Genomic DNA, 27,262 nt, shown 5'->3' with positions numbered 1-27,262 from the left:
TTATCTTTACTTATTTCACTGGTGAGAGAAAATAAAAAAAAAAACATTTCTATCTTCCCATATTCTTTATTTAACCTTTTTCCAAGGCCTTTTGACCTTGAGTTTGTCTTGTATATTCCCTAATCTAACATAAATATTATACCACTCAACAATGTTAATATATAGGATAGTAAGTGAAGACAGAGAAGAAGATAAAGCACTCTGCGATTAGCCTTATTAGGCCGTATATCGGATTGAGTCTCCTATACTACATCTCCCAGACTATAAATCTGGCATAAAGACTGTATTCAACCACATTCCTGACTTTGTTCACACAAAAACTGACATATATATTATGACACTCAAAAATATGAATATAAAGGATAGTAAGTGAAGACGGAGAAGAAAATAAAGCACACTGCGATTAGCCTTATTAGGCCATATATCGATTTAGATCTCCTCTATTACATCTCCCAGACTATAAATCTAGCATAAAGACTATATTTAACCACACTTCTGACTGGATGTGGGACCGATATTAGACAGCACTTACATAGACAGCCATTACATCGCCACCATTAGTTCGACAGCTCAATAGGTCGACATGCTTTTAGGTCGACATACCATTAGGTCGACATGTCATTAGGTCGACAGCTCATTAGGTCGACATGTTTTAGGTCGACAGTGTCTATGTCGACAGTCAAAAGGTCGACATGTTTTTTTTTCACTGTTTTTTGGCCGAAATGTCGACACAGTCGACATGGACACAGTTTGAAGTGAACTGCTTCGCTCGCTATGCTTCGGGCACGGTGCCTCGCTGCGCTCGGCACACTATTTTATTCTCCCTCCACGCCCTAGTGGATAGTAGGGCATGAAATACCGCCTGTCGGCACATGTCGGCTCAAAAAACAGTGAAAAAACCATGTCGACCTTTTGACTGTCGACATAGACACTGTCGACCTAATGGCAGTGTCGACCTAAAAACATGTCGACCTAATGAGCTGTCGACCTAATGACATGTCGACCTAATGGTATGTCGACCTAAAACCATGTCGACCTATTGAGCTGTCGAACTAATGGTGTCGATGTAATGGCTGTCTATGTAAGTGCTGTCTAACAATAGTCCGGATACCCTTCTGACTGTGTTCACACAAAATCTGACATATATATTATGACACTCAAAAATATGAATATAAAGGATAGTAAGTGAAGACGGAGAAGAAAGTAAAGCACACTGCGATTAGCCTTATTAGGCCATATATCGGATTAGATCTCCTACATTACAACTCCCAGACTATAAATCTGGCGCATAGAATATATTCAACCACAATCCTAACTGTGTATACACTCAGAAACTGACATATATATTATAACACTCAAAAATGTGAATACAAAGGATAGTAAGTGAAGATGGAGAAGAAGATAAAGCACACTGCGATTAGCCTTGCTAGGCCATATATCGGATTAACTCTCCTATATTGTATCTCACAGACTATAAACCTGGCATAAAGACTGTATTCGTCCACAATCCTGGCTGTGTTCACACAAAAACTGACATATATATTATGACACTCAAAAATATGAATATAAAGGATAGTAAGTGAAGAATGACTGTGTTCACCCGCAATCCTAACTGTATCTCCAGTCAATACACTCAAGATTGAATATAGAGATTGATAAGATAGAAGGAGAGAAATATCAAACACACTTTGATCGGCCTTTTTGGGCCTCTCATAGACAATCTGAGCGGGAAATATACATTCATATAAATAATTAATTGGAAAAGAATATGATGAGTTCAGCACTGTACACGGAGTCGAGTCTCCACCCATTTTTCAGCTTCTGCTGCACTGGTAAAGAAATTAGTTGAGTTCTCATAGATAACTCTCAGTCTCGCAGGAAACTGCATCGAGTATTGTATGTTTTTATCTCGCAGCTTGCGTTTAACCTGCTGGAAACTGGCGCGGTTCTTCTGTACCTCAATAGCAAAGTCAGGGTATAGAGATACTGGGTGATTATCGTACAATAGCTCGCCTTTCAGGCGAGCCTGGCGTAGCGCAATGTCCCTATCTTTACAATGTAAAAAGCGAGCAATTAGAGTTCTTGTGGGAGCACCAGGTTTAGGCGCTCCTCCCGGTATTCTGTGCGCCCGCTCCACAGCAAACTGTTGGGAAAACACTTCCTTTGTGAATAACTGTGTCAGCCAGCCTTCAATGAATTTTCCTGGATCCGTTCCTTCGGCACGTTCTGGGAGGCCTACTATGCGTATATTATTCCTCCTCAATCTTCCCTCCATATCTGAGAGCTTAGTTTGTATGGTTACAACTTGATTAGAAAGCTCTTCAACTTTCTTTGTTAAAGGGGAGGTAACATCTTCCAGCTGTGATATACGATTTTCCGTTTCAGTTACTCTTTCCCGCATTTTTTGCATATCTTGTCTGAGTAAGGAAACGTCTATCTGTACTTGACCAATTTTTTCCGTGACCCTTTGTTCAGATTCAACTATTGCTTGTATTATTTGCTGTGTGGATTGAGCTGGCTCGTTAATGGAGCTATCTATTTCGCCATGTGGAGCTGGTGAACTTGGGACACTTTGTACATTGGCTCTAGAGGACTGCGTGCTGCGTGCATATTTTTCAAGCTTTGCAGCAGCTGCCGCTGCGGCACTGGTTTTCCCCATTGCTCAGTTATTATAACGTACAGAGTCCAGAGGAGAAAGAACGGCTTATTTTTTTTTTTTTTAGGGGGGGGGGGGGGTTAATTTTATATGTATTGTAAAGTAAGATGTCAAGTGCTGTATGTGCTAATGTCAAGTTAATGTGCTAAATGTCAATGTAATGTATGGTTTTCTATATGTAAAATTGAAAATAAAGAAAAGTGAATAAAAAAAAAAAAACATCGGCGATGCTGAAGCACTGTCCATGTAATAAGATGGGTCACTGGGTGGACATGCTGGGAGCAGAGAAGACCAGAATACTGAGGAGCCAATGAGCGCACAGCAGTTTAAGGTTAGTTATATGCCTGCTACTGTCTACAAAGAAAGGGTGAGGGTGTTGTCTGTGGGGAACTGGAAGGATACTGACAATGATATATGGGGAGATTTACCGTATTAACCAGAAGGGTCAGTCATGTAGTGTAGGCTGTACGGGGGTTAGTTTTTTTTTTCCTGGAGCCCGAGTGGTGCTACAACACCCAGTGCAGTGACCTAAATCGTGCATAGGGGGTGTGCCAAAGGAGTATGGGTATGTAGGAGTCATTAGTGTAGAGGCAGTTATAGAGGGGTCAGTAGAGTAGAGGCGAGTATAGAGGGGACAGAAGTGTAGTTGAGGGAATAAAGGGGTCAGTAGTGTAGAGTAGAACTAGCACCAGTGCTCAGGGGCACTAACCAAAATCTTGCCTAGGGCATGAAATTGGCAAAGGCCGGCTCTGAGATAGTGTATGTTTTTGCATAACTTGTACTGCCTGAAGACAGAGAATAAACTCTGAAACATTGCAGAAGGATCAAGTCTCTGATCTGTTTAGCTGAATGGTCAAGCACAAATGAGTGCCGTATCCAGGAGGATATATATCTCAGGGTTGCTTACACTCCCGGAATGGCCAGGAGTCTTCCGAAAATCGGGTCCCCCTCCCGACTCCCCGGAAGGTTGGGCGACCCTCCCGGAGAGGAGACTTTAAAGATGCCAACACACTAGAAAGATCTGCGATCTTAGGATGTGTGCATAAATTAGCCTTGAAATCTTTTGTCCGTCCTGGACAAAAGATTTCAGGCAAGCGCACATCTTCAAAGATTTCTCTTAAGATCCCATGTGCCTATCGATCTTTTAAATCTTCTGATCTTTCATGCAGCATGTAAGATCAGAAGATTTAGCAAAGGATCTGCAGGAGCGCGCATCCAATCAATATTGAACGATTTGCGGTAAATTATGGTAAAAATCGGCTGATCGATTGGAAATCATCCATTCAGCAAAAAAATTGTACTAGTGTGTGTGGGCACCTTAAAAGTAGGCCACCATGATATATTATATATACTATATATATATGGAATACATTATTTTTTCCCCCTCAAACTTCTACACACAATACCCCAGAATGACAATGTGAAAAAGTTTTTGGAAGATTTTTGCAAATTTATCAGAATAGCAATCATACATTTAGAGGAAACTCCAGAAACAGAGCACTATGTCCCTCGTGGAATGTATCATGTCGGAAGGTATGATAGTGCCTTTTTCAGAAATGTCAAATCCGTTTTATCTTTCTAACCCTAGAACACAATAAAAGACAGGGTGCAGCCACCATTATCCCTATATAAAATAGAAAATAATTTGTACTCACTCTCTCCCTCCAACCACCTGTCCCTATGTACTCAACAATCTGGTCTTGCTACTTGTGTGTGACATGACTCATTTCTTTTCTTTTTTTAACACCTTGTCATATAATTCAATGTACAAATCACACAGTGCAGCCAAAACCTTGCAGGTCAAGATCCATTTCTTCATAATTACCAGAGCCCACCACCTGCGACTGTCTCACTGCTCATTCCTTACCCAGGGCAGCCTCTACCTTTCCAGCATTTCAAATTAGCAGCGGCCTTTTATGCTGACGCCCTTTTCTGTAATGGCGACAAAGGTTTCACCACTATCTAGTTCGAGTCACCATGGTAACCCGCAAACTATGTTCTCCGCCGCACACTCTTTTGTAAAAGCTTTATTGGCAGTCTTCTCACCTAACAGAATACGTCTTCCTGTAACAAGAAATCACGCCTTACTTTCATCCACCTAGCGTCTCTGATTTGTCGAGCACCAACACAGCTTCCTTTGGAGCCACGCCCCAGCTTGGCTAGTGTTGCGACTCTTGAGATTGTCGCCGAAACCGGAAGCGGCGCCGGGAAGCCACAGATAGAGCTGGAAGCGCAGGATACTCACCGGTAATATATTGCAGGCATACAGAATGTTGTGTACAGCACACACACATATTTACAGCAATACATTTACACTAATATTCTGATCTAGAATACGTACACAACTATAAACCATGTTCTCTAATGTTATTTAAGCATAATATAATGCACACTAACAAGCTGCTTTCTAATGCAAATTGATACAATATTAATTTTATAATATATATACATATACACACACACTGTTCTGTGCATTCTGAAATGTACTTCACTAATCCAACAAGGTGTATGCATGTGTAATTAATATATTTAGAATTATTATAATATAAAAAAATAATAAGACATAATTTGTCCTCTACGACATGGAATTGTCTCATGTTTGGTGTATATACAAAGTGCACACCATTAAATATTACCTGCTGACAGGTTTTGGGTGTGTGCTGGTGACAAGTACTAGAGCCACACCATAAATAGAATAGTAATGAAGAGGGCTGACACTAATGTATGATTAGACATTGAATATTAATTGCTATTGTAGGATTGACCTCTCGGTACAGTAGAAAATGTGTATGTTTATGTAAAAAATGAAATTCTGAAAGCTTGCTCTAATTCCCAGCTATAAAGTCATCTCTAGAAGCGAGCATACCCCATGGTTTGAGTTTTTCATAGGTCTTCACAGTAAAGATATACGTTTTAAAATGTTGTTCTTATTAGTTCTGGTTCTAGAAATACACCCGCTATAATGTATGTGTACCCTTGTGCTGTGTACAACTGATTTTCCATTTTTTCCCCCACAGTTTATTATTTAGTGTTGTGTGCCTCACACTGCAGGATATAGAGGAGCCCCAATGCCGCTGGGACTGGGACGCAGAAAGAAGGCTTCTCCTCTAATGGAGGAAGATGATGTGGGTGAGCGCAGTGCATTGGGGATATCCCAGGCTGGCAGTGTGTCTGGTGGTTCTCTTCCAACACAGACACCTGGACTTCCGCCCCCTGCTCCTGCCCTGCGACCCCGTCTGGTTTTCCATGCTCAGCTTGCACATGGGAGCCCAACTGGGAGGATTGAGGGTTTTAGCAATGTGAAGGAGTTGTATGCGAAGATAGCAGAGGCATTCAATATATCAGCCGGTGAGGTAAGTACTTTGTGCTTAGATCATTCAGCATGAATTTTATTTATTTCTAAATTATTTTTTCTTCTTATACAGCTACGTATGTTTTACCTGTTAATCTTAAGGATGCCATGTGAATTACATGCCGATAATGTTTTCTTCAGATTAGCGAAGACGTCTCTGCAGATTTGTCCCTTTAAATGCTTTTGATTTTAAATATTCCTAGTCCTTTAAAAGTTCCTCCCTTCTAGCGAGTGCTTTCCTGACTTACATTGGAGGACTAAACATTTATTTTATAGAGTTCAATTAAAGAGACATAAATGGCATGTAATTGTCATGTAAACTGCTTAGAAATTTAGCAGGCTGCTGTGTGATTCTGCCTCCCGCATTCTGGCAGCTGGTTTCCACAATTGGGAAAAGCTTGTAGCGCTCACTTCTGTCATCTTCTGCACCACTTGTACCGTTACCAATTCCCGTATGTAAAACACTGTAATTGTTCTGTTACTTCAGGTGATGTTTTGCACCCTGAACACTCATCGGCTGGACATGGACAAGCTTCTGGGTGGGCAGATAGGCCTGGAGGACTTCATCTTTGCTCATGTGCGTGGTCAAAAGAAGGAACTTGAGGTCTATAAATCTGAGGACTCCTTAGGCCTTACAATCACTGACAATGGTTCTGGTTATGCCTTCATTAAGGTACTATTACTAGTTCTATGGATGTAGGGATGGCCATCATTGCAGTCACAATCGATGGTGTTCTGCAACCAGCCATCGATAGTTGTAAACTGTCTGATGGATAACCATCAATATTTTTAGCTTTCGATGGTCATCCATTAGCTTTGACTGAATGGCCTGTTGGCCAATTAGATCTCAGGGGCGGGACTTCTTGGTGTAGAAAAAAAACCCACTGAAACATCTGTTTTCCTTTGCCATCGATGTTGGGAAACCATCTGGTTCTCCCACATCGATGGCAAAAGTATTCAACATTGGCCATAAACCATCGATGATTTCAATGGCAAATTGTCGATGGCCCTCCCTATATGGATGCAATATGCGTTTAATCTGCAAGCCAGAATATTTGTAATCTCTAACTTTTTCCTGTTCCATTTTTAGCGCATTAAGGAAGGCAGCATTATACACCGCATGCAACTCATCAGTGTCGGGGACGTGATCGAAGCCATCAATGGGAAGAATCTGGTTGGAAGCCGTCACTTTGAGGTAGCGCGAACACTGAAAGAACTGCCTCGAGGGAGATCGTTCACGATTAAACTGTGCGAACCCAGAAAGGCTTTTGGTAAGTTTTATTATTATGCACTCCTGATATTTTTATATTAGCATAACGGTTGATAAGTGATACTGGAGGCTGACTGCAAATTCCTTAGAAACCAATGACATTACAGATTCATAAGACTCTCTGAACTGTGTCTTATGTCTCACTGGTATTTCCCATTGGACTCATGGACTGCATTGCAATGAATATTGGGCATTATTCATGTTTTTTAGGAATTGGAAAGCTGCAAGGAGGCGCTGTGCAAATGCAGCAAGTGTGGCTTTAGGCAATGGATGCCTTTGTGAGATCCGAATTAGGGTGGCCAATCCCGGGATCGGCGGGATCCCGGGATTTGGCCCCAAAATGTCCGGGATTTCAATCCCAGGATTGGAGTATCCAATCCCGGGATTTCGGGATTAGACTGCGCACGCGCAGTCTAATGCCGAGCAGCTTCTGAGCACCCGCTCAGAAGCTGCCCGGCTGTTCCCGACCCCGGCGTGCGGCCTGCGCAGCGTGACCTCTGACTGTCAACGCTGCGCAGGCCAAAGCAGCCTATCACAGGTGACTGCTTCCGGCCGCACTGACCTCCCCTCCTGCAAGCTTCACCGTCCGCAGCGCTATGTGCCCCACTCCAGCCCGCCTATCTAAGGTAATCTGCGGGGCTGCAACAGGCACCCCCCGCAGCGCTGCTCTGTCCGCCCGCCCATGTCGATAACCGCCCACCCCCCCATGTCGATGCCCGCCCGCCCGACCATGTCCACCCCCCCCCTGCCATGTCGATTAAACGGGTGGACAGGGCATGTTTTTCTTTTAGGGATGCCAATCCCGGGATTGAGCATTTTTCAATCCCGAAATCCGGGATTGAAAAAATGCCCCGGGATTGGCATCCCTAATCCGAATGCTGCTTCCGCGGACACAGCCTTGGATCACAGCGCAATTCGCAATGTTTTTAGGCATCAGTCAGCCTGTATGAGCTGAAGGTTACTCTAGGTGGCGACACCTTAGGTTTGTAAAACTGCCAGGTGCTGCCCTAGCTCCACACCCTTAAACACCACAGAGCTGTGAGCAAGACCACACACCATCAGATTTCTACATTAACAATCATATTTTAATCAATTAAATCTAATAAAACATATTGGAGAATATCAACCAACGATCACCCACAAGAAGACAGAGTTTCTTTCAAAAGAGGTCATGACCATAAAATAGGCCAGCTCCGCTTCTCCGCACCGTGGAGCTGCTTTGCAACCCAGCATGCCTGCAGCCTGATGAGACCCTCTCCCAGTCAAGATGCACTGAGTTTGCAAAATTATTTGCAGATAAAGTTGCCACTCTCCGGGCTGGTATCCAAACAGTGCCAGGGAAGAACTGCCAATCTCCCAAGCATGCCAGTGTAAGTCACCTGTCTTCATAGAACAGCTTTGATGAAATGGATGGAAAAGACTTCTCTGAAATTACCCGAAGGTTGCTTCCCCCTACCTGTGATCTGGACCCTGCTACAGCCACGCTGGGTGTATGGACGTTATTGGACCTGTATTTGCAAAGATAGTTCATTGCTCTTTGCAGACGGGCATTTTCCTGAACAAACACTGTCAGACCACTTCTCAAAAAGCCTAATTTAGACCCGACTGCATGAGCAATTACAGACCAGTTTCAGACCTTCCTTTTTAGGAAGGGATTTCAGAAAGTGGTTGCATCTCAACTAGAAACCTGCCTGTCAACCCATTATATTTATTATCCATTCCAGTCAGGATTCAGGAGAAGACATAGCATATGAATCAGCCCTGGTATGTGTGCTGAATGATCTTTTTCTAATACCCCTTTTACACCAAAACGCCGGGTCGCACCCGGCTTTTTGGAGCCAGGATCAAGCCGGGTGCGACCAAGCGTTTTTTTGTCACTTTTACACCGGCGCCCCCTTCCACCGCTGCTTGGAGATTACATCATCTCCAAGCGCCGATCGACGGGACCCGGACCGCTGCGCTGGGGGCAAGCCCAGCACTAAGGTAATCTACTGGGCTGCCCATAGTCCCTGTGCACCCCCCAGCCGGGAGGTGAATGGATGCCGCACACAGGCAGCGGTGTAGCTAGGTGCCATGGTGCCCAGAGCAAGGGCATATTTCCCCCCCGGTAATGAATTGGGGGCGTGGCTAACGTGTTGGCATGTTACGTTTGAAAAGAAAAAATGTCAAAAAATCTCTATCTATCTATCATATATATATATATATATATATAAACACAATACTCCACGACGCGCTTAACAATATCAAACAGAAGAACTTTCTTTTAACAATATATACTGAGGCTGCTATACCACAATGTTACCCGAGGGCCGGGTAACTTACATACAACATACACTTCCCAAATGTGGTTCAGCGCCCTTTACTCAATTGATAGTCCATACGTCATTTCTCCAAGATAATAATTTATTAAAATCTTCAAAGTTTGATTGACCGTCTGGCCGTACAACAGAAACCCAACGCGTTTCGTCCTAAGACTTCATCAGGGGATTGTATACAGTCCGAATATTAAATTTCTTATTGAAACGACTAGGAGATGCGATGTCGGTGAACAAGTATTACACCAAAAAGAATATATGATATATGATATGTCTCCTGTCCTTCTCTTGTAAGCCCTATGAGGCTAACCAATTGCACTGGTAGAGATTAGTTTGTTCCGAAAAGAGCTCGGCCTGTTACAGTCTCTCTCAGGGACCTCTATCTCTTGCAAGGAAGGATAGTAGAATTGATTGATTGATTGATTCCTCAATCGCCATATTTATTGGATAAAGGGTGTGATCTCATAATTTTCATTAAGACCTCGGGGTATTACTGTATTAAGAGTTATTATCCAGTAGGTTTCCCTCCTGGACAACCTATTTACTCTATCACCTCCCCTTTTATCAATCTGGATGTGTTCAATGGCTTTAAACTTCAAAAGAGAGGCATCTCCATTATGGCACTGGGCAAAGTGTCTTGGGATGCTATGATTCTGCACCTTATTTTTTATGTTCCGTGTGTGCTCCAGTATCCGGATTTTCAGCGTTCTTTTCGTTTTTCCGACATACTGGAGCCCACACGGACATTCCAACATATATACAATAAAGGAGGCATTGCAATTGATAAGGCTTTTGATTTTATACTGTTCGGTCCCATCTGAATTGCAAAAGGTTTTTGCCCCTCGCTCCATCAGTGGACATATTTTACAGCTGCCACATGGGTATGACCCCAAAATGCCTCCAAACATAGTTGGGGGAATGTTCTCAGGGATCTTCTCAAGCTGACTTTTTGATAACATTGTTTTGATGTTGTTAGCTTTCCTGTATATAATATCTGGACGGTCAGGCAGATGTTCAGAGAGCGTGGAGTCCAATTTCAAGACATGCCAATGTCTCTTCAGGATCTTATCTATGTCTCTTTCATTACTGTTATATTTAGTGATAAAGGGACAAAAGATCTTATCTGTCTCTCTATTTTTCTGTTTATATGTGAGGAGCTCTGTTCTGTTTTTGTTTCTTGCTTTTATATTAGCTTATATGATAATGACAAATTTCTTGCAGATTGGTATAAAATCCTTGACCGATGCTCTTTAGAACTTATGCAACTACTTGTTGATGAAAAAAGAAAAATATTGGTTCAGGTTGAGCAGGATTTAGAAAAATTGAATGGAGATTTAAATGAATTTAAAGAGACAGAATCTTTTAAAACCAAAAAATATGACATAGACAGTAAAGTGCTTAAAATAGAGGACAAAGTGATAGAAACTAAGAAAAGTAAATTTAAACGGGACAGAGAAGATTACCAGAATAATCAGGTTAGGACATGGCACATTGAGCGTGGACGTGCCAGGGAAGATCGCCGCACCTATCAGAATAATTATGGAAGAAATAATAAGTGGCAAAATACATAATCCCAGAGGTATCAAGGGAGAGATAGGTCCTCCAATGATTATAGACCAAGGGATAGATCTAATAACAATGACTGGAAATATCCTAAAAAAACTACCCATTATAATAAAAGTAATTACCAACCGAGAGGGGTAGCGGTCAATAATCGATATGAAAGACTTAGGTCCACAAACACAGAGGTTTTTTTAGACCAACGAGAAAGGACAAACCTGACTCAAAGAAACTCGCAACTTGTAGAGGCTCCTCCTCCATCTCCGGGAGGCCGAAAACGGAGGCTCCCAGAAAGAGAGGAAAGAGAGCTTCCAAGAAGGGAGTCCAAAATAAGACATCTCCGGTAAAAGATCTAGATCGGGGCATTTATAACCTCTCAAAAAGAGTCTTAAATGATAAAGAAAAAAGAGTATTGCAAAAAGGGCTATCCTTTGCTCCTTCTAAAAAAGCCAATAAGTTTGATCTTTATATCGATTTAAATTTATATGTGAGGAAGCTCACCCTAAAAAGACACTTCCTTAGGAAATCTGATGCCACCCTAAAAAATTGGGATGATACCCATAGTCAAAGTACAAATGGTTCAGGTTTAAAATGCAAATCTACTTTTTACCCGCTTGAATCCAGGGGTGCATATATAGAAATGTTTTCCCAACTGGTAAAAAATGAAATTGATAATCTAAAAATAGCAGAGGGGAAAAGCAATCTCACATCGGCAGAGTCTAAAGCCCTGAAAGGATTGGCGGATGACACAAGCATCGTTATTAAAAACGCCGATAAGGGGGGGGGTATAGTTTTAATGGATAGGGAGATGTATGTTGGGGAAGCCTATAGGTTATTGAATGACCAAAACTCCTATAAAAAACTCCCTCGAGATCCTACAGATATGTTCAAAAAAGAACTTGAAATATTATTGGGTGAAGGTCTGAGATCTAAGAGTATTAATTTGGAGGAATATAAATATCTTTTGAATGAAACTCCTAGAACGGCAACGTTCTACCACATCCCCAAAATACACAAAAATATAACTTGCCCCCCAGGACGACCTATTGTGAGTGGTATTGGCTCCTTATGTTCCAGAATGTCAGAATATGTTGATACCTATATTAAAGGCTATGTTCCTAAAATTAGCACATATATCCAAGACACAACCCATGTATTAAAAATACTTGATGAGATGGAGTGGCATGTGGGATATAAGTGGTGCACAGTAGACGTGCAGGCGTTATACACAGCAATCCCACACTCAAAAGGGATAGAGGTAATTAGAGAAAGGCTAACTGAGGACCCTGCCTTGGAGGATACGAAAGTTGCATTCATTTGTAAATGTTTAGAATATGTTTTAAAATTTAATTATTTCGGCTTTCTGGAAGAATACTTTGTCCAATTATGCGGGACGGCTATGGGCAGTATTTGTGCCCCTAGCCTGGCTAATATATATATGAATCATTGGGAAAAAGGAATACTACAAGGACCATATAAAGACAACCTAAAATTGTTCAAGCGTTATATCGATGACGTCCTGATCGTGTGGGATGGCAGTAACCTTGACTTTGAGAACTTCATGAGCGCCATTAACATCAATGAGTATAATCTCAGTTTCACCCACACGATCAGTGAGTCAGAGATAGAATTCCTTGACCTAGTAATCAGTACCAAGAACTTCCAGACTAGTGGAAAAATTGAAACACACACCCATTTCAAAAAAGTGGATAGCAATAGTTACCTTGATTTCTTCAGTTGCCACCTACCAAGGTGGAAACAGAATATACCTTTTTCACAATTCACCAGGTTACGGAGAAACTGTACTACAGTAGAGGCTTATGATGAGCAAGCAGGGGTGTATGTTGAAAGATTTGGCGAGAAAGGGTATCCTCATGAGATAATTGAGGAAGCTAATATAAAAGCAAGAAACAAAAACAGAACAGAGCTCCTCACATATAAACAGAAAAATAGAGAGACAGATAAGATCTTTTGTCCCTTTATCACTAAATATAACAGTAATGAAAGAGACATAGATAAGATCCTGAAGAGACATTGGCATGTCTTGAAATTGGACTCCACGCTCTCTGAACATCTGCCTGACCGTCCAGATATTATATACAGGAAAGCTAACAACATCAAAACAATGTTATCAAAAAGTCAGCTTGAGAAGATCCCTGAGAACATTCCCCCAACTATGTTTGGAGGCATTTTGGGGTCATACCCATGTGGCAGCTGTAAAATATGTCCACTGATGGAGCGAGGGGCAAAAACCTTTTGCAATTCAGATGGGACCGAACAGTATAAAATCAAAAGCCTTATCAATTGCAATGCCTCCTTTATTGTATATATGTTGGAATGTCCGTGTGGGCTCCAGTATGTCGGAAAAACGAAAAGAACGCTGAAAATCCGGATACTGGAGCACACACGGAACATAAAAAATAAGGTGCAGAATCATAGCATCCCAAGACACTTTGCCCAGTGCCATAATGGAGATGCCTCTCTTTTGAAGTTTAAAGCCATTGAACACATCCAGATTGATAAAAGGGGAGGTGATAGAGTAAATAGGTTGTCCAGGAGGGAAACCTACTGGATAATAACTCTTAATACAGTAATACCCCGAGGTCTTAATGAAAATTATGAGATCACACCCTTTATCCAATAAATATGGCGATTGAGGAATCATCTACTTGTTTCTTTATCTAAGAAACACCTGTTTGTGCCCTTACCTAAGAATCATCTGTCTGTTTCAGTATAACTAAATAAGATCAGGTCAAGGGTATTCCCTCCTTTTTTGCGGTTTATTGTTTTTTTGCTGTCTATTGTATCGTATATCGTATTCTATCCTTTAATATGATGTATCCTTGTGTAAATTCTGCTGCTAATCAGCTTCTAATTGTTATTTTAAAAACAACGATATTTGGGACGGCGTGCCAAAATTCCATTCTCTCATTAATCTGAGAAAAGCTTGTTTCAGGTCACATGGAGTGTTATGGTTTAATGCTCTCATGCTATATGATATAAAGGAAAATATCTGTGAAGAATGATTACCTGTTTCGCTGTTTGATAAACACGATATAGGTGTTTATGCTTTGTTAAATATCTGTGAATAATCTGGTATGTAAAGAGACTCCCAGCTTCTGATATTATGGTAGAGAATTGTGAGAGTCGGGTCTCTCTGTCCACACTATAAAAGATTAAATCGATCCTTTCTCTAGAAATTAAATAAGTTCCATAAAAATAATTTTTAAAAGATTAAATCGATCCTTTTTCTAGAAATCAAATAAGTATTACAAAAACAATTTTGTTTATATATCCATACTTTATATTAAGAAGATCTATATAAATTTATAAAGAGATTATAGTCATAGGATTTCAACCAGTATAATAACTGGTCTAACACGGTCTGTTTAAAATAAAATAAATGTTATGGCCAATTTTTGTATAAACTAAATAATAATCTCGTCCAATTTTTCTTTTCTTTTATTATTATATATTTTTTCATCCAAGTCCTGTTTTCCTCCACCCCCCCAATTGGATGACTACAGTCAAAGGATCCTATATATTATATGAACTAGTTAAATTATAGTTCGTTCAAAATAAAATAAATTCCATGGTTAAATCTATATGTGATAATATTTTGCATCATCCCGTCCACCTCCCTCATCCATTCCTGCCCCGTTCTTCTTTTTCCGATTTCAGATATCTAGCGCTCTCACTCACTCACTCAGATCACTACAATGAAATTTAGTGTTTTTATTAGTACATGTTTTTAGATGAAATACCGCAGACGGTTATTATATTAGCCGCATGAATTTAAAGAAATTAGCCGCATACAAATGTCCAATATATGAGAAGCAGGGAAGCTCTGATGACGCGCACCTGTATAATGGTATAAGTACGTGATGCGGCGTCACACAGACCACCCCACTGACGAAGTCCATTGACGAAACGCGTAGGGGCGTGGTCTGTGTGACGCATCTCTGAAGCCGCTGGTCTCGAGTCTGCTTGGAAGCCTGTGGAACTGACGCTGAGTCGCCGCTGGTGTGAACAACCGTGCCTGCTGGGTTTCCCGACTGGTATCGTGAGTTACACACCGCACCGTCTGGGCATGCAGTAATTTGAGCCAGTGGATTGTGTTTTAAACCTTGTGGTATTAAGCCCACACCGGATGAATTGTTCGGTACGGGCATTTTCCTCTCCGTGGGAGAGATTCTTAACAGTGATTTGTCACGTTTTAAAATAAACGGTATTACACCATGAAGCGCCCCCTCTATCTGTTATAGGTGCTGTTGTTTGTTGAAAGTCCCGTGGGAATCGGGTCATTTGAGGGGAGCTGCACCGATACAAACAAGCAAAATTCGGTTTGGTGTTGAACTTTTTAAGGACTGATATTCCTTGAAAGGAACGGACTCTAATTAAGTGTCAGCGCACCTGTATACTTGCATTTTGTTATATATATATATATATATATATATATATATATATATATATATATATATATATATATATATATATATATATATGTGTATATATATATATATATGTGTGTGTGTATATGTTATACATTTAGAACATGAAAAATTTATTATGATAATAAAATATTATACTAATCAACTTGTGCGATGCACTAGGTTGGTATATAATAAAAGGTATTTAGACACAATGTGTTGCACAGATTATCAAATAGTACATAACTATGTTTAAAAAAAGTACATTGGTATGAAAATAAAAATAAAAATGTAGGGTTGTATAATAAGGGGCTGATATCCCTGGGGAGCACCTGCTGATTTTAATTGGGCATCTATGGTCTGATCCCCCCCCACCACCCATCTGCAACACAGTCACTTGGAGACTGACTACTATAACTCTGCAATACCTGGGCCTCAGAGCTATATCATCAATTTGGGAACCACCACCTGCATAATTAGGATTACAAATCCCGCAATATTGTTGAGGACTCCCCACACTCCATCAGGGGCTCTAACAGCATCCTCCAGCGGGAAACAACAATCCGGCAAGGTTTAATGGACTCCCACAATCTCCAACAATTCAAGGATTGATCCCAGGATTACCTTAAATCCATCCACGTCTCCCCACTAAACGGGACCTCTGACCATAAGTATCAGACCCTTATTATACAACCCTACATTTTTATTTTCATACCAATGTACTTTTTTTAAACATAGTTATGTACTATTTGATAATCTGTGCAACACATTGTGTCTAAATACCTTTTTATTATATACCAACCTAGTGCATCGCACAAGTTGATTATTATAATATTTTATTATCATAATAAATTTTTCATGTTCTAAATGTATTTCTAACCAATTATTGCTCATAGCGCTCCACCCACCCCCTTCTCTTTTCTGTTTGCAACCATACCAGGGGATTGACACCCCTAAGTAGGAGCAGCTTGACAAACCACCCCAAAAGGCGCCCTATTAACTACAGGCCACTAGGCCCTTAGTTAACCCCACCTTTTCCTATATGTATATGTTGTTACCCAGTTTGTTTTATCATGGTCTACTATTGTAAAGCACAATGGAATCTGCTGCGCTATATAAGACGCTGTAACGGAGTCTGCTGCGCTATATAAGACGCTGTAACGGAGTCTGCTGCGCTATATAAGACGCTGTAACGGAGTCTGCTGCGCTATATAAGACGCTGTAACGGAATCTGCTGCGCTATATAAGACGCTGTAACGGAATCTGCTGCGCTATATAAGACGCTGTAACGGAATCTGCTGCGCTTTATAAGACGCTGTAACGGAATCTGCTGCGCTATATAAGACGCTGTAACGGAATCTGCTGCGCTATATAAGACGCTGTAACGGAGTCTGCTGCGCTATATAAGACGCTGTAACGGAATCTGCTGCGCTATATAAGACGCTGTAACGGAATCTGCTGCGCTATATAAGACGCTGTAACGGAATCTGCTGCGCTATATAAGACGCTGTAACGGAATCTGCTGCGCTATATAAGACGCTGTAACGGAATCTGCTGCGCTATATAAGACGCTGTAACGGAATCTGCTGCGCTATATAAGACGCTGTAACGGAATCTGCTGCGCTATATAAGACGCTGTAACGGAATCTGCTGCGCTATATAAGACGCTGTAACGGAATCTGCTGCGCTATATAAGACGCTGTAACGGAATCTGCTGCGCTATATAAGACGCTGTAACGGAATCTGCTGCGCTATATAAGACGCTGTAACGGAATCTGCTGCGCTATATAAGACGCTGTAACGGAATCTGCTGCGCTATATAAGACGCTGTAACGGAATCTGCTGCGCTATATAAGACGCTGTAACGGAATCTGCTGCGCTATATAAGACGCTGTAACGGAATCTGCTGCTCTATATAAGACGCTGTAACGGAATCTGCTGCGCTATATAAGACGCTGTAACGGAATCTGCTGCGCTATATAAGACGCTGTAACGGAATCTGCTGCGCTATATAAGACGCTGTAACGGAATCTGCTGCTCTATATAAGACGCTGTAACGGAATCTGCTGCGCTATATAAGACGCTGTAACGGAATCTGCTGCGCTATATAAGACGCTGTAACGGAATCTGCTGCGCTATATAAGACGCTGTAACGGAATCTGCTGCGCTATATAAGACGCTGTAACGGAATCTGCTGCGCTATATAAGACGCTGTAACGGAATCTGCTGCGCTATATAAGACGCTGTAACGGAATCTGCTGCGCTATATAAGACGCTGTAACGGAATCTGCTGCGCTATATAAGACGCTGTAACGGAATCTGCTGCGCTATATAAGACGCTGTAACGGAATCTGCTGCGCTATATAAGACGCTGTAACGGAATCTGCTGCGCTATATAAGACGCTGTAACGGAATCTGCTGCGCTATATAAGACGCTGTAACGGAATCTGCTGCGCTATATAAGACGCTGTAACGGAATCTGCTGCGCTATATAAGACGCTGTAACGGAATCTGCTGCGCTATATAAGACGCTGTAACCGAATCTGCTGCGCTATATAAGACGCTGTAACCGAATCTGCTGCGCTATATAAGACGCTGTAACCGAATCTGCTGCGCTATATAAGACGCTGTAACGGAATCTGCTGCGCTATATAAGACGCTGTAACGGAATCTGCTGCGCTATATAAGACGCTGTAACGGAATCTGCTGCGCTATATAGGACGCTGTAACGGAATCTGCTGCGCTATATAAGACGCTGTAACGGAATCTGCTGCGCTATATAGGACGCTGTAACGGAATCTGCTGCGCTATATAAGACGCTGTAACCGAATCTGCTGCGCTATATAAGACGCTGTAACGGAATCTGCTGCGCTATATAAGGCGCTGTAACGGAATCTGCTGCGCTATATAAGGCGCTGTAACGGAATCTGCTGTGCTATATAAGGTGCTGTAAATAAATATACAGTAAAGCATAGCAGGGCACCAGAGAGATGACCCCCACCCCTCCCCCGGACCCCACCAATCCCCCAAACCCCATGTTTATTACCATAAGTTTATTAACATAATTATTTAGCTTTATCAAAGAAATCTAATAAATCCACCTTGAAATTCAATGATATATTGAGGACAGCTGCAGAAAACCTCCTTCTCCTCCCCAGGCTACAGCCAGCGCTTGGAAAGGCTGATGAGTGATGACGCTGCTGCAGCCAGGAAGGAGGAGTAACTCACTCTGCACTGGGGCAGCCTGGGGACTGGTCTGGAAGGAGTCATCAAGTTCCTTCCTTATTTCTGCTGCGCTGCCCGGAAGCTGGCCCGAGCAGCAGCAGCAAGGGAGAAGCCGTGAAGCCGATTAGGTGTCTGTCACGTGACGTTTGTGACGACATCAGTTCTGCGGCGACAGGGACCGGGTGGGGGTGAGCAGGGCAGGCAGGCACCAGCGCACGTTGCCCGCCGTTACTAGTATGTATGTGGAGATTGCGGGGCTCATTTGCGGAGGGAGGGCGGCGCCCTGCGCCCGGAGCGTGTGCTTCACTGGCTCCACTCTCCCTATGCCTCTGCACACAGGCATCCATTCACCTCCTCCACTGCCGCTGCTGTTGTCTGCAGAGTATAGCAGACAGCAGCGCATCCTCATTCTTTCACCTAAGGAACATAGCCAGAATCAAGCACTTTCTTCCCCCAGAAAACCTACCTGCAGTCATACATGCATTTGTATCATCACTCTTAGACTGCTGCAATGCCCTCTACCTCGGGCTCCTAGCAAAATAATTGCACAGCTTGCAGATGGAATAATAAACTCTGAACAAGAGATTAACTTGATTAATAAATAATATTTAATTAAGTCTCACATTCAAATGCTAAAAATACAAGGACCATAACAAAACACACAGGGACACATTAACCCTGCAAATATAGGATTGAATTTGACAGTGGCCCCTTATGTTTTTATTCACTAAATGTCTTTTTTTTTCACATCTACTTACTATGTTTTAATATTTCACCAACTTTTATCTAGACGAATAAAAGTTATATTTTAATTTAAAATTAATTAAACAGGAATATCAGTGCACCCTAATATTACTTTATTTTCCTGTGAAGCAGTGGAACCAGTTTAAAGTTGTGCGTAGCACCTCTGAATTTCTTAATTAAGGGCATTAACCACTGAAATTACAGGTTATTGGAGAGCAAGTTTGTCCTTAAGGAAATACAAAGTAATCAAAACTGGTGCGGGAATCCTCTCTATATATACTACAGTTTTAACATTCTCTATTAACAAACCTGTAGCAAGAAAGGCTGGGACTTGTGGTTTCACAACAGCTGGAGATCCACAGGTTGGCTAGGCCTGCACTAAAGCAATCCTAGATAAGCATTCAACAGGGACTTTATTGGAATAATGACACTACAATGTAACCAGTGTTCATATTCCCAGTGTATACATCAGTAGCATAGTAATACCCCTTTCCCACTGCAGGCTTTACACGTGTAAATGCCGTTTTTTTAGCCTTTTTAAACGGCTAGAGCTGCAGTGGGAAAGCTCCAGGTTGCTTTACACGGGTAACAAATACCGGTTTTTGTTACCCGTGTAAAAAGCAGTGTTTTTACCGTGTTATAGCCGTTTTTTCGGCAGTGGGAAAGGGGTAGCCCTTTACCCGTTAAAAAAAAAAACGGCATGGGGTCCCCCCCCACTGCCGAAACCAGCACCAGGCTGAAGGAGCCGGGGCTGGTAATAAAAAATCAGGAAACCCGACAAATAGGGGTTCCCTGATTTTTTACAACCAGCCCCAGGCTCCAGGTCCGGGGCTGGTTCCCAAAATACGGGGGACAAAATGACTAGGGGTCCCCCGTATTTTAAGAACCAGCCCCAGGCACAACCAGCCAGCAGGGTAATGCCACAGCCGGGGGACACTTATGATATAAGTTCCCGCGGCCAAAGCATTAACCCTACCGACCAGTCAGCCTGGCCAGGGGCCCTGGGGGAGTGGGGACCCCCCCAATAAAGGGGTCCCCCCCCTCCAGGACTTACCTGACCAGGCTGAAGCCTGGTGCTGTCCCCGGTGACCCTGGAGCGGTGGTCACCGGGCTGATGGTATTGTGTAAAAAAATAGAATAAAAACCATTGTCTTTTACTGGTGAACTATGAGTCCCAGCAAGCCTCCCCCGCAAGCTGGGACTTGGAGAACCACAAGTCCCAGCCTGCGGGGCATTAAAGGGCCCGCTGGGTCTTGTAGTTCCACAGTAAAAGAAAGAGTTAAATAAACACACTGACACACGTGAAAAATAAAAGTTTAATACATACATAACACATACATACTGATACTTACCTATCTTGAGCCCGTAGGTAGCCCTGGTCCTGATGTCCTGGTCCGTGTCGGCGTCTGTATCCAGTCGGCATCCCTGTCGGCGACGGCGTCGGCGGTCCGGAGTCCGAAGAAATCCATTTGGGAAGCTGTGGAAGGAAATCCTACTCACCTGTCCCAGCGCGACGTAGTCCAGGTAAGGTCTTTGCAAAAAAAACAAACCGACACCCGAACCAGACCGGACTGACGGAGACACACGTGTGTTTGTTTACATCGTGCGGCTCCGCCTCCCGAATGCCGCTATTGGCCGCCTTGCGGCCTAGCGGCTCCTGATTGGCCGCTAGGCCGCAAGGCGGCCAATAGCGGCATTCGGGGGCGGAGCCGCACGATGTAAACACACCGTGTGTCTCCGTCAGTCCGGTCTGGTTCGGGTGTCGATTTGTTTTTTTTGCAAAGACCTTACCTGGACTACGTCGCGCTGGGACAGGTGAGTAGGATTTCCTTCCACAGCTTCCCAAATGGATTTCTTCGGACTCCGGACCGCCGACGCCGTCGCCGACAGGGATGCCGACTGGATACAGACGCCGACACGGACCAGGACATCAGGACCAGGGCTACCTACGGGCTCAAGATAGGTAAGTATCAGTATGTATGTGTTATGTATGTATTAAACTTTTATTTTTCACGTGTGTCAGTGTGTTTATTTAACTCTTTCTTTTACTGTGGAACTACAAGACCCAGCGGGCCCTTTAATGCCCCGCAGGCTGGGACTTGTGGTTCTCCAAGTCCCAGCTTGCGGGGGAGGCTTGCTGGGACTCATAGTTCACCAGTAAAAGACAATGGTTTTTATTCTATTTTTTTACACAATACCATCAGCCCGGTGACCACCGCTCCAGGGTCACCGGGGACAGCACCAGGCTTCAGCCTGGTCAGGTAAGTCCTGGAGGGGGGGGACCCCTTTATTGGGGGGGTCCCCACTCCCCCAGGGCCCCTGGCCAGGCTGACTGGTCGGTAGGGTTAATGCTTTGGCCGCGGGAACTTATATCATAAGTGTCCCCCGGCTGTGGCATTACCCTGCTGGCTGGTTGTGCCTGGGGCTGGTTCTTAAAATACGGGGGACCCCTAGTCATTTTGTCCCCCGTATTTTGGGAACCAGCCCCGGACCTGGAGCCTGGGGCTGGTTGTAAAAAATCAGGGAACCCCTATTTGTCGGGTTTCCTGATTTTTTATTACCAGCCCCGGCTCTTTCAGCCTGGTGCTGGTTACGGCAGTGGGGGGGACCCCACGCCGTTTTTTTTTTTTAAATTCTCCCCCCCCCCCCCCTATCTTTACACTGCTTAAACGGGTTTTTAAACGGGTAAGTGTGAATGTGACAAAAACAGCTTTTAAACGGTAATTTACCGTTTAAAAGCTGCAGTGGGAAAGAGTCTTATGACTCTTACCCGTTTAAAGACCCGTTTAAAAAAAACGGGTCTTTACCCGTGTAGGCAGTGGGAAAGCAGCATCAGAGGCACAATGTTAAAGGGGTTTAGGAGCTAAGACCTGGGTCCAACTGGTGTTCAATAAACTGAGGAAGAGCAGGGTCGAAGTCCCAGCTTTGTCTAACAATGGTATTATTTTCCTCACTATATATTCTCCTCCAACACTCAGGAAGTGGGCCTGGTGTCGCCAAGCACAGTATTGGTGTAACACAGTAGCCAGTGTGTAATGATAATACAACAATAACCCTGAGTGTAAGATACAGAGATTTCTGTGTTTGCTGAAGGAGTGTCAGCCATGAGAGCGTGATGTATCAACAGTTTGCATGCAGCACACTGACCTTGCATGTTTCTTTCCCCCATAGATATGATTGGCCAGCGCACCAGCTCATCCGCTAATAGTTCCGGGATATCATCGGGTAAGGGGACATTACGTCTGAGAGCTAAGGGGTCACCAACTGTGGAGGAGTTGGTGAGAGAGGTGGGTATTGATTGTGTTGAATGGAATTTTGCTGGTACACAGATTATGTGTAATTAGTGATGTGTTTATAGAAACCTTTTTAGATGCTCATTGTATATGTATTGTAGGGAAGGGGGTGACGCAGACCTTTTTGGTGGGGCAGTATTATGGGAACAGGTAGTGAGAGGTGTAACATTTTTTGGCTGGGCACTTGTATACTTAAGTGATGTGTAGTTTGCACAGGAACTTGTTTTCTTTACATAGATATACATAAAGGAGACTAGTACTGGGATGATGAATGTAAATATATGGGGCATTTAAGGCTGTGAAGGGGGGGGGGGGGCTAGGATTGGGTACTACAGGGGGAGTATGTGTACAGGGGGGTATACCCTTTTACACCAAAAATCCAAGATCCAACCCGTCATTTGGAACACTGATCCAAGCCAGGTCAGATCCGGGATTTGCACCGTTTACACTGCGGTGCCTACCTGCAGTGTAGACGGAGGTGGTGATCATCTCCAAGCACCAGGATCGCCGCGCTGGGGGAAAGCCCAGCACCAAGGTAAGCTTCTGGGCTGACCCCAGCCCCCATGCACCCCAGCCCCCGTCCGCAAGGTGAATAGATGCCACACCCAGGCATCCATTCACCTCCTCCCTGCCTCCGCTGCTGTCTGGAGAGTACAGCAGCGGAGGCTGTGTCCGCCCCCCGCCCAACCTCCTTGTTGGAGGTAGGGCTTCTCCCATTGATGTAAATGGGAACCAGGTCAGATGACCTTGCGTACCCGTTTACACTGCCCTCTACCCAGGTCCTAGCCGTGTTCAACCCAGGTCAGGACCTGGGTAGAAGTTCTGTGTAAATGGACACTGGTTGACCCATTTACACTGCCGCTGACCCGGGTTTTTGCGGCGGTGTAAAAGGGGTATAAGTCTGTGGGAGGAGGGGAGGAAAGGCTGGGCTTAGGCTGCAGAGAGGGATGACTAGGGGCGCATTGGGTGGGTAAGTATACTTACTTGACCCCTCTTGGCAGTCCAATCCCACCACCGAGATTGGTGTTCTGAATGCCGGTCATCTGTATGTGTTAATTAAGTGCCATATAACACTTGCATATTGTTTGGGACTAAGGGCCTAATTCGAAACTGCCTGCCGCCCGTCCAAATAATTGTTAATTGGGATTGCCGGTCACCCGGGACTATTATATATGCTTTTGTATTTGTTATGAAGTAAGGTGTGTGTGTGTGTGTGTGTGTGTGTGTGTGTGTGTGTGTGTGTATGTATGTATGTATGTATGTGTATATATATATATATATGTCTCCTCTTCCTGTTCTACAGGTATCTGTTATTGAGGAGAGAGCTGTACAGAAGGTGGATGATCTCTTGGAGAGTTACATGGGGATCAGAGACAGTGAACTGGGTGAGTGTTTTACCTTTGTTCCCAAGCTGCATTGAGATATTTCTATGACCATAATCTTATTAGTTTAGCCTTTTGTGGCCCTTGGAAGTCACAGTACATGGACCAGTGGCTGAGACACAGCTGCACTCAGAGGAAGTGGTCCTGTTGCAGGCAGGGCACAGCTCCCCAGCTGTTACAGTTCCTGGTGCCTAGTATTTGCCAAGCCCTAATGCATTTAATGCTAATCTATTGTCACGCAGTTATGTATTGAAGATGCAGTAAACATGCAACAATATTAATGGGTGCTGCTTCATTTCCAGTACATGCTTATGCCTGATCTGCCACAGTACCTGTCTTATTCCACATCATATCTAATTGTGTGTTCATTAACTGGCTGTGTGTACCACAAGAGCATGTGAAGAGATGTATTGGGACGTTGTCTCATTCATGCACAACACAGGAAAATCTATGGAACCTTCTCTGCTGACGGCACAATGATTGAAGTGCTGCTTGCACCACATGCCGATCTAGTATTTCATGTTGCTCTTTTCTGGCCCCTCATCTGTCAGTGGGAGATTACTGACACACCCTAGCACAAGGAAGAAAGGTTTCATCAGTACAGCCCCACCAGCCATCACCAATATGATCAAAGCTATCGAATAACATTTTGAATACAGATTATGCAAAAAATATTGTTTTATCATACTCATTTCCCCCCCCCCCCCGCCATGGGCAAACCACAGTATAATCTGTGCCAGTGATTCCGCCTTTACATGTCCTGTCTCTACTCTTCCCCACAGCTGGTACAATGGTGGAACTAGGCATGGATAAACAAAACCCTGATGACTTCTCTCAGGCCTTGGACCGCTCGCTTGGGGACTTCGCCTTCCCAGATGAGTTTGTGTTCGATGTTTGGGGGGCAATAGGTGATGCCAAAGCCGGACGTTATTGAACTACCTTAACTACTGCATTCCAAACCCCCTCACAGGGATAAATCTGCTGCTGCCGCCCCATCCACACCTCCTTCATCCAATACCAGGAGATGCTTCTGTGACAACACTGGAGAGAGATGATTTTATAAGGGCTTAAACCACTGAAAATGTCTATATGGAGACTGCTATCCAGGATCCTGCCTTGGTAAAATTACCCCGCCGAATCTGTTCCTCGCACTTGGTTACATTCGTGTTCATTATCATCTACAATGGCTGCCTAGAGGACTTAGGAGAAGTGCGGCGCTCCCTTTTCCCTTGCGTGACTTTCAGTGTCCATGGTGATGTACCGCACGCCTGGGATTTAAATACACATATTTTAAACCACTCCATTGCCAATAAAGGCTCTGTAGATTGAAGAGGGCTCATAATGACAATACTATTTAATTTAAAGAATTGCACACTACAACCTCTAGCAACTCCACTACATTCCATGGAATCTCCTGTGGTTGGATGAATGGATCTCAAGTATGGACTAGAGTTAAAAGAACAAGTTTTATGAATTGAGAGATTATCTAGTGAAATGGGATTTTACTAAACTAATGGGATAGTGGGAATCTTCCTCTAAGAGAGGACATCTCAAGGGATTCCTGTAAATTCTTAGTCTCATTAAGATATATAGGGTATTATAAGCAGATGAATCTTCCTCTTATAAGAGGACATTTTTCTATTGTTAAAGTCTTTAACTGATAAAATGATCGTATGTTACAGGCCCTCTGTTTACTAAGTAACTGGTCATTAGCACCTTCCTGCGTCGGAGAATGGTGTTGCAATAATGGTTACAAGTGAGAGAGTGTTCATTGACTTAGTTAATTTATGTTAACCCTCATCGATTTATTTTCTGTGTAACATATTATGACGGTAAGAGAGAAAAGGAGTTTATTAAAAGATTTTATACACAATATAGTACCGATCTATCTGTGGATGTCTGGTGTAAATGAGCAAGTTGCATGGACCGGTAGTAGCCGGTCTATTACATCAATTACATTGATGAGTGTGAAGAGTACCCCTGTGCCTGCCTTTGCTCCACGCGCGGCGGCCTGCCTTTGCGCCAGTCTGGACTACATATGTTGGCACTGGAGTCTTTGTTTGTACAGGGAACATTTCCTCCCTTTGTATAGTGCAACTGCTAGTTAGGACCCAGGACCTACCTGCCCCCATATCATTTTCAGTTCACAAGGTGCCAGCTCTCTGCCTAGACTCTTATCTGTCTTCTCTGTGAGTGTATATATACATATACGGATTATGTAATTTAATTGATTAGTTACATCATAGAACAAATAACATTTCCCACTTTAACCAATGACATCGTAAGCAGACAATTTGGTTGGCGCTCACTGCAGGGTAGCTGTGTAACGTTAATAGCCAATCTGACCCTGAATATCACGTTTTTGCATACACTTAGTGTTCTCCTCAGTAAACTTATCTAGTACCGGGTAGGGCCTAATGTTACCCCCTGAACAGCCTGAATTAATTATGGCATCGGTAATACAATGTGCTTGGAAACATTCCTTAGAGAGATCCTGATCTATGGTGTCATGACAACATCACGTAGTTCCTGCAGATTTGTTGTCTGCGAATTCATCCATTGAATCTCCTTTTCTGCCACATCCCAAAGGGTCTCCATTAGATTATGTTCTGGTGACTGGTGGTTTTTAGTGTAAACGAAATGCATTTTCTTGTTTATGAGATGGAGATTGCTTTGTTACTGCTGCAAGTAGCTATTACAATATGGATATGTAGCTAGAATCCCAGGACTGTAGCGGTAATGGGAGAAACATGGGCAATAACAGCAGGGTAGGCTGCGACATGTAAATGGTGCTCACTTGGTACAAAGGAGCCTAATATCTTCCAATAAACACACTTGCCCCTTTATACACCACCACCAGCCTAAACCATTGATACAATACAGTATGGGGCCATGGATTCATGTTGTTTATGCCAAACTCTGACACTACCTTGAGCATTATGCAGGAGAAATTTAGATTTTCCCGTCCACTTGATGTTCTTCCAATATTCAGCTGTGTAGTGTTGGCAAGCTTGTGCAGGCTGCAGCCTCTGTTT

General features: G+C 43.3%; 1 protein-coding gene across 1 annotated transcript; it reads left to right on the top strand.

The window, feature by feature from the left end:
* Window positions 1-4,752: 4,752 nt before the first annotated feature.
* GIPC1 (GIPC PDZ domain containing family member 1) lies at window positions 4,753-26,102 on the top strand. The gene is made up of 7 exons (XM_083184990.1): window positions 4,753-4,903; window positions 5,674-6,009; window positions 6,496-6,681; window positions 7,099-7,279; window positions 22,724-22,839; window positions 24,149-24,230; window positions 25,010-26,102. Exons 2-7 carry the CDS (start codon window positions 5,725-5,727, stop codon window positions 25,159-25,161), a joined length of 1,002 nt encoding a protein of 333 aa, XP_083041116.1. The 5' UTR covers window positions 4,753-4,903; window positions 5,674-5,724; the 3' UTR covers window positions 25,162-26,102.
* Window positions 26,103-27,262: the final 1,160 nt, after the last annotated feature.

This window comes from Crinia signifera, chromosome 4 (genome assembly GCF_055691185.1).
Source record: "Crinia signifera chromosome 4, ASM5569118v1, whole genome shotgun sequence".
Lineage (NCBI taxonomy): Eukaryota > Metazoa > Chordata > Amphibia > Anura > Myobatrachidae > Crinia > Crinia signifera.
Note: the sequence above shows the minus strand (reverse complement) of the source record. Positions and strands in the feature narration are given on the sequence as shown.

Excerpts from the sequence above, each read along its gene's own strand:
- GIPC1 (XM_083184990.1), top strand. The coding sequence starts at position 5,725 with ATGCCGCTGGGACTGGGACGCAGAAAGAAGGCTTCTCCTCTAATGGAG. Across the intron at positions 6,682-7,098 it reads CTGGTTATGCCTTCATTAAG|CGCATTAAGGAAGGCAGCAT; the intron begins GTACTATTACTA and ends TTCCATTTTTAG. Across the intron at positions 22,840-24,148 it reads TGGAGGAGTTGGTGAGAGAG|GTATCTGTTATTGAGGAGAG; the intron begins GTGGGTATTGAT and ends CCTGTTCTACAG.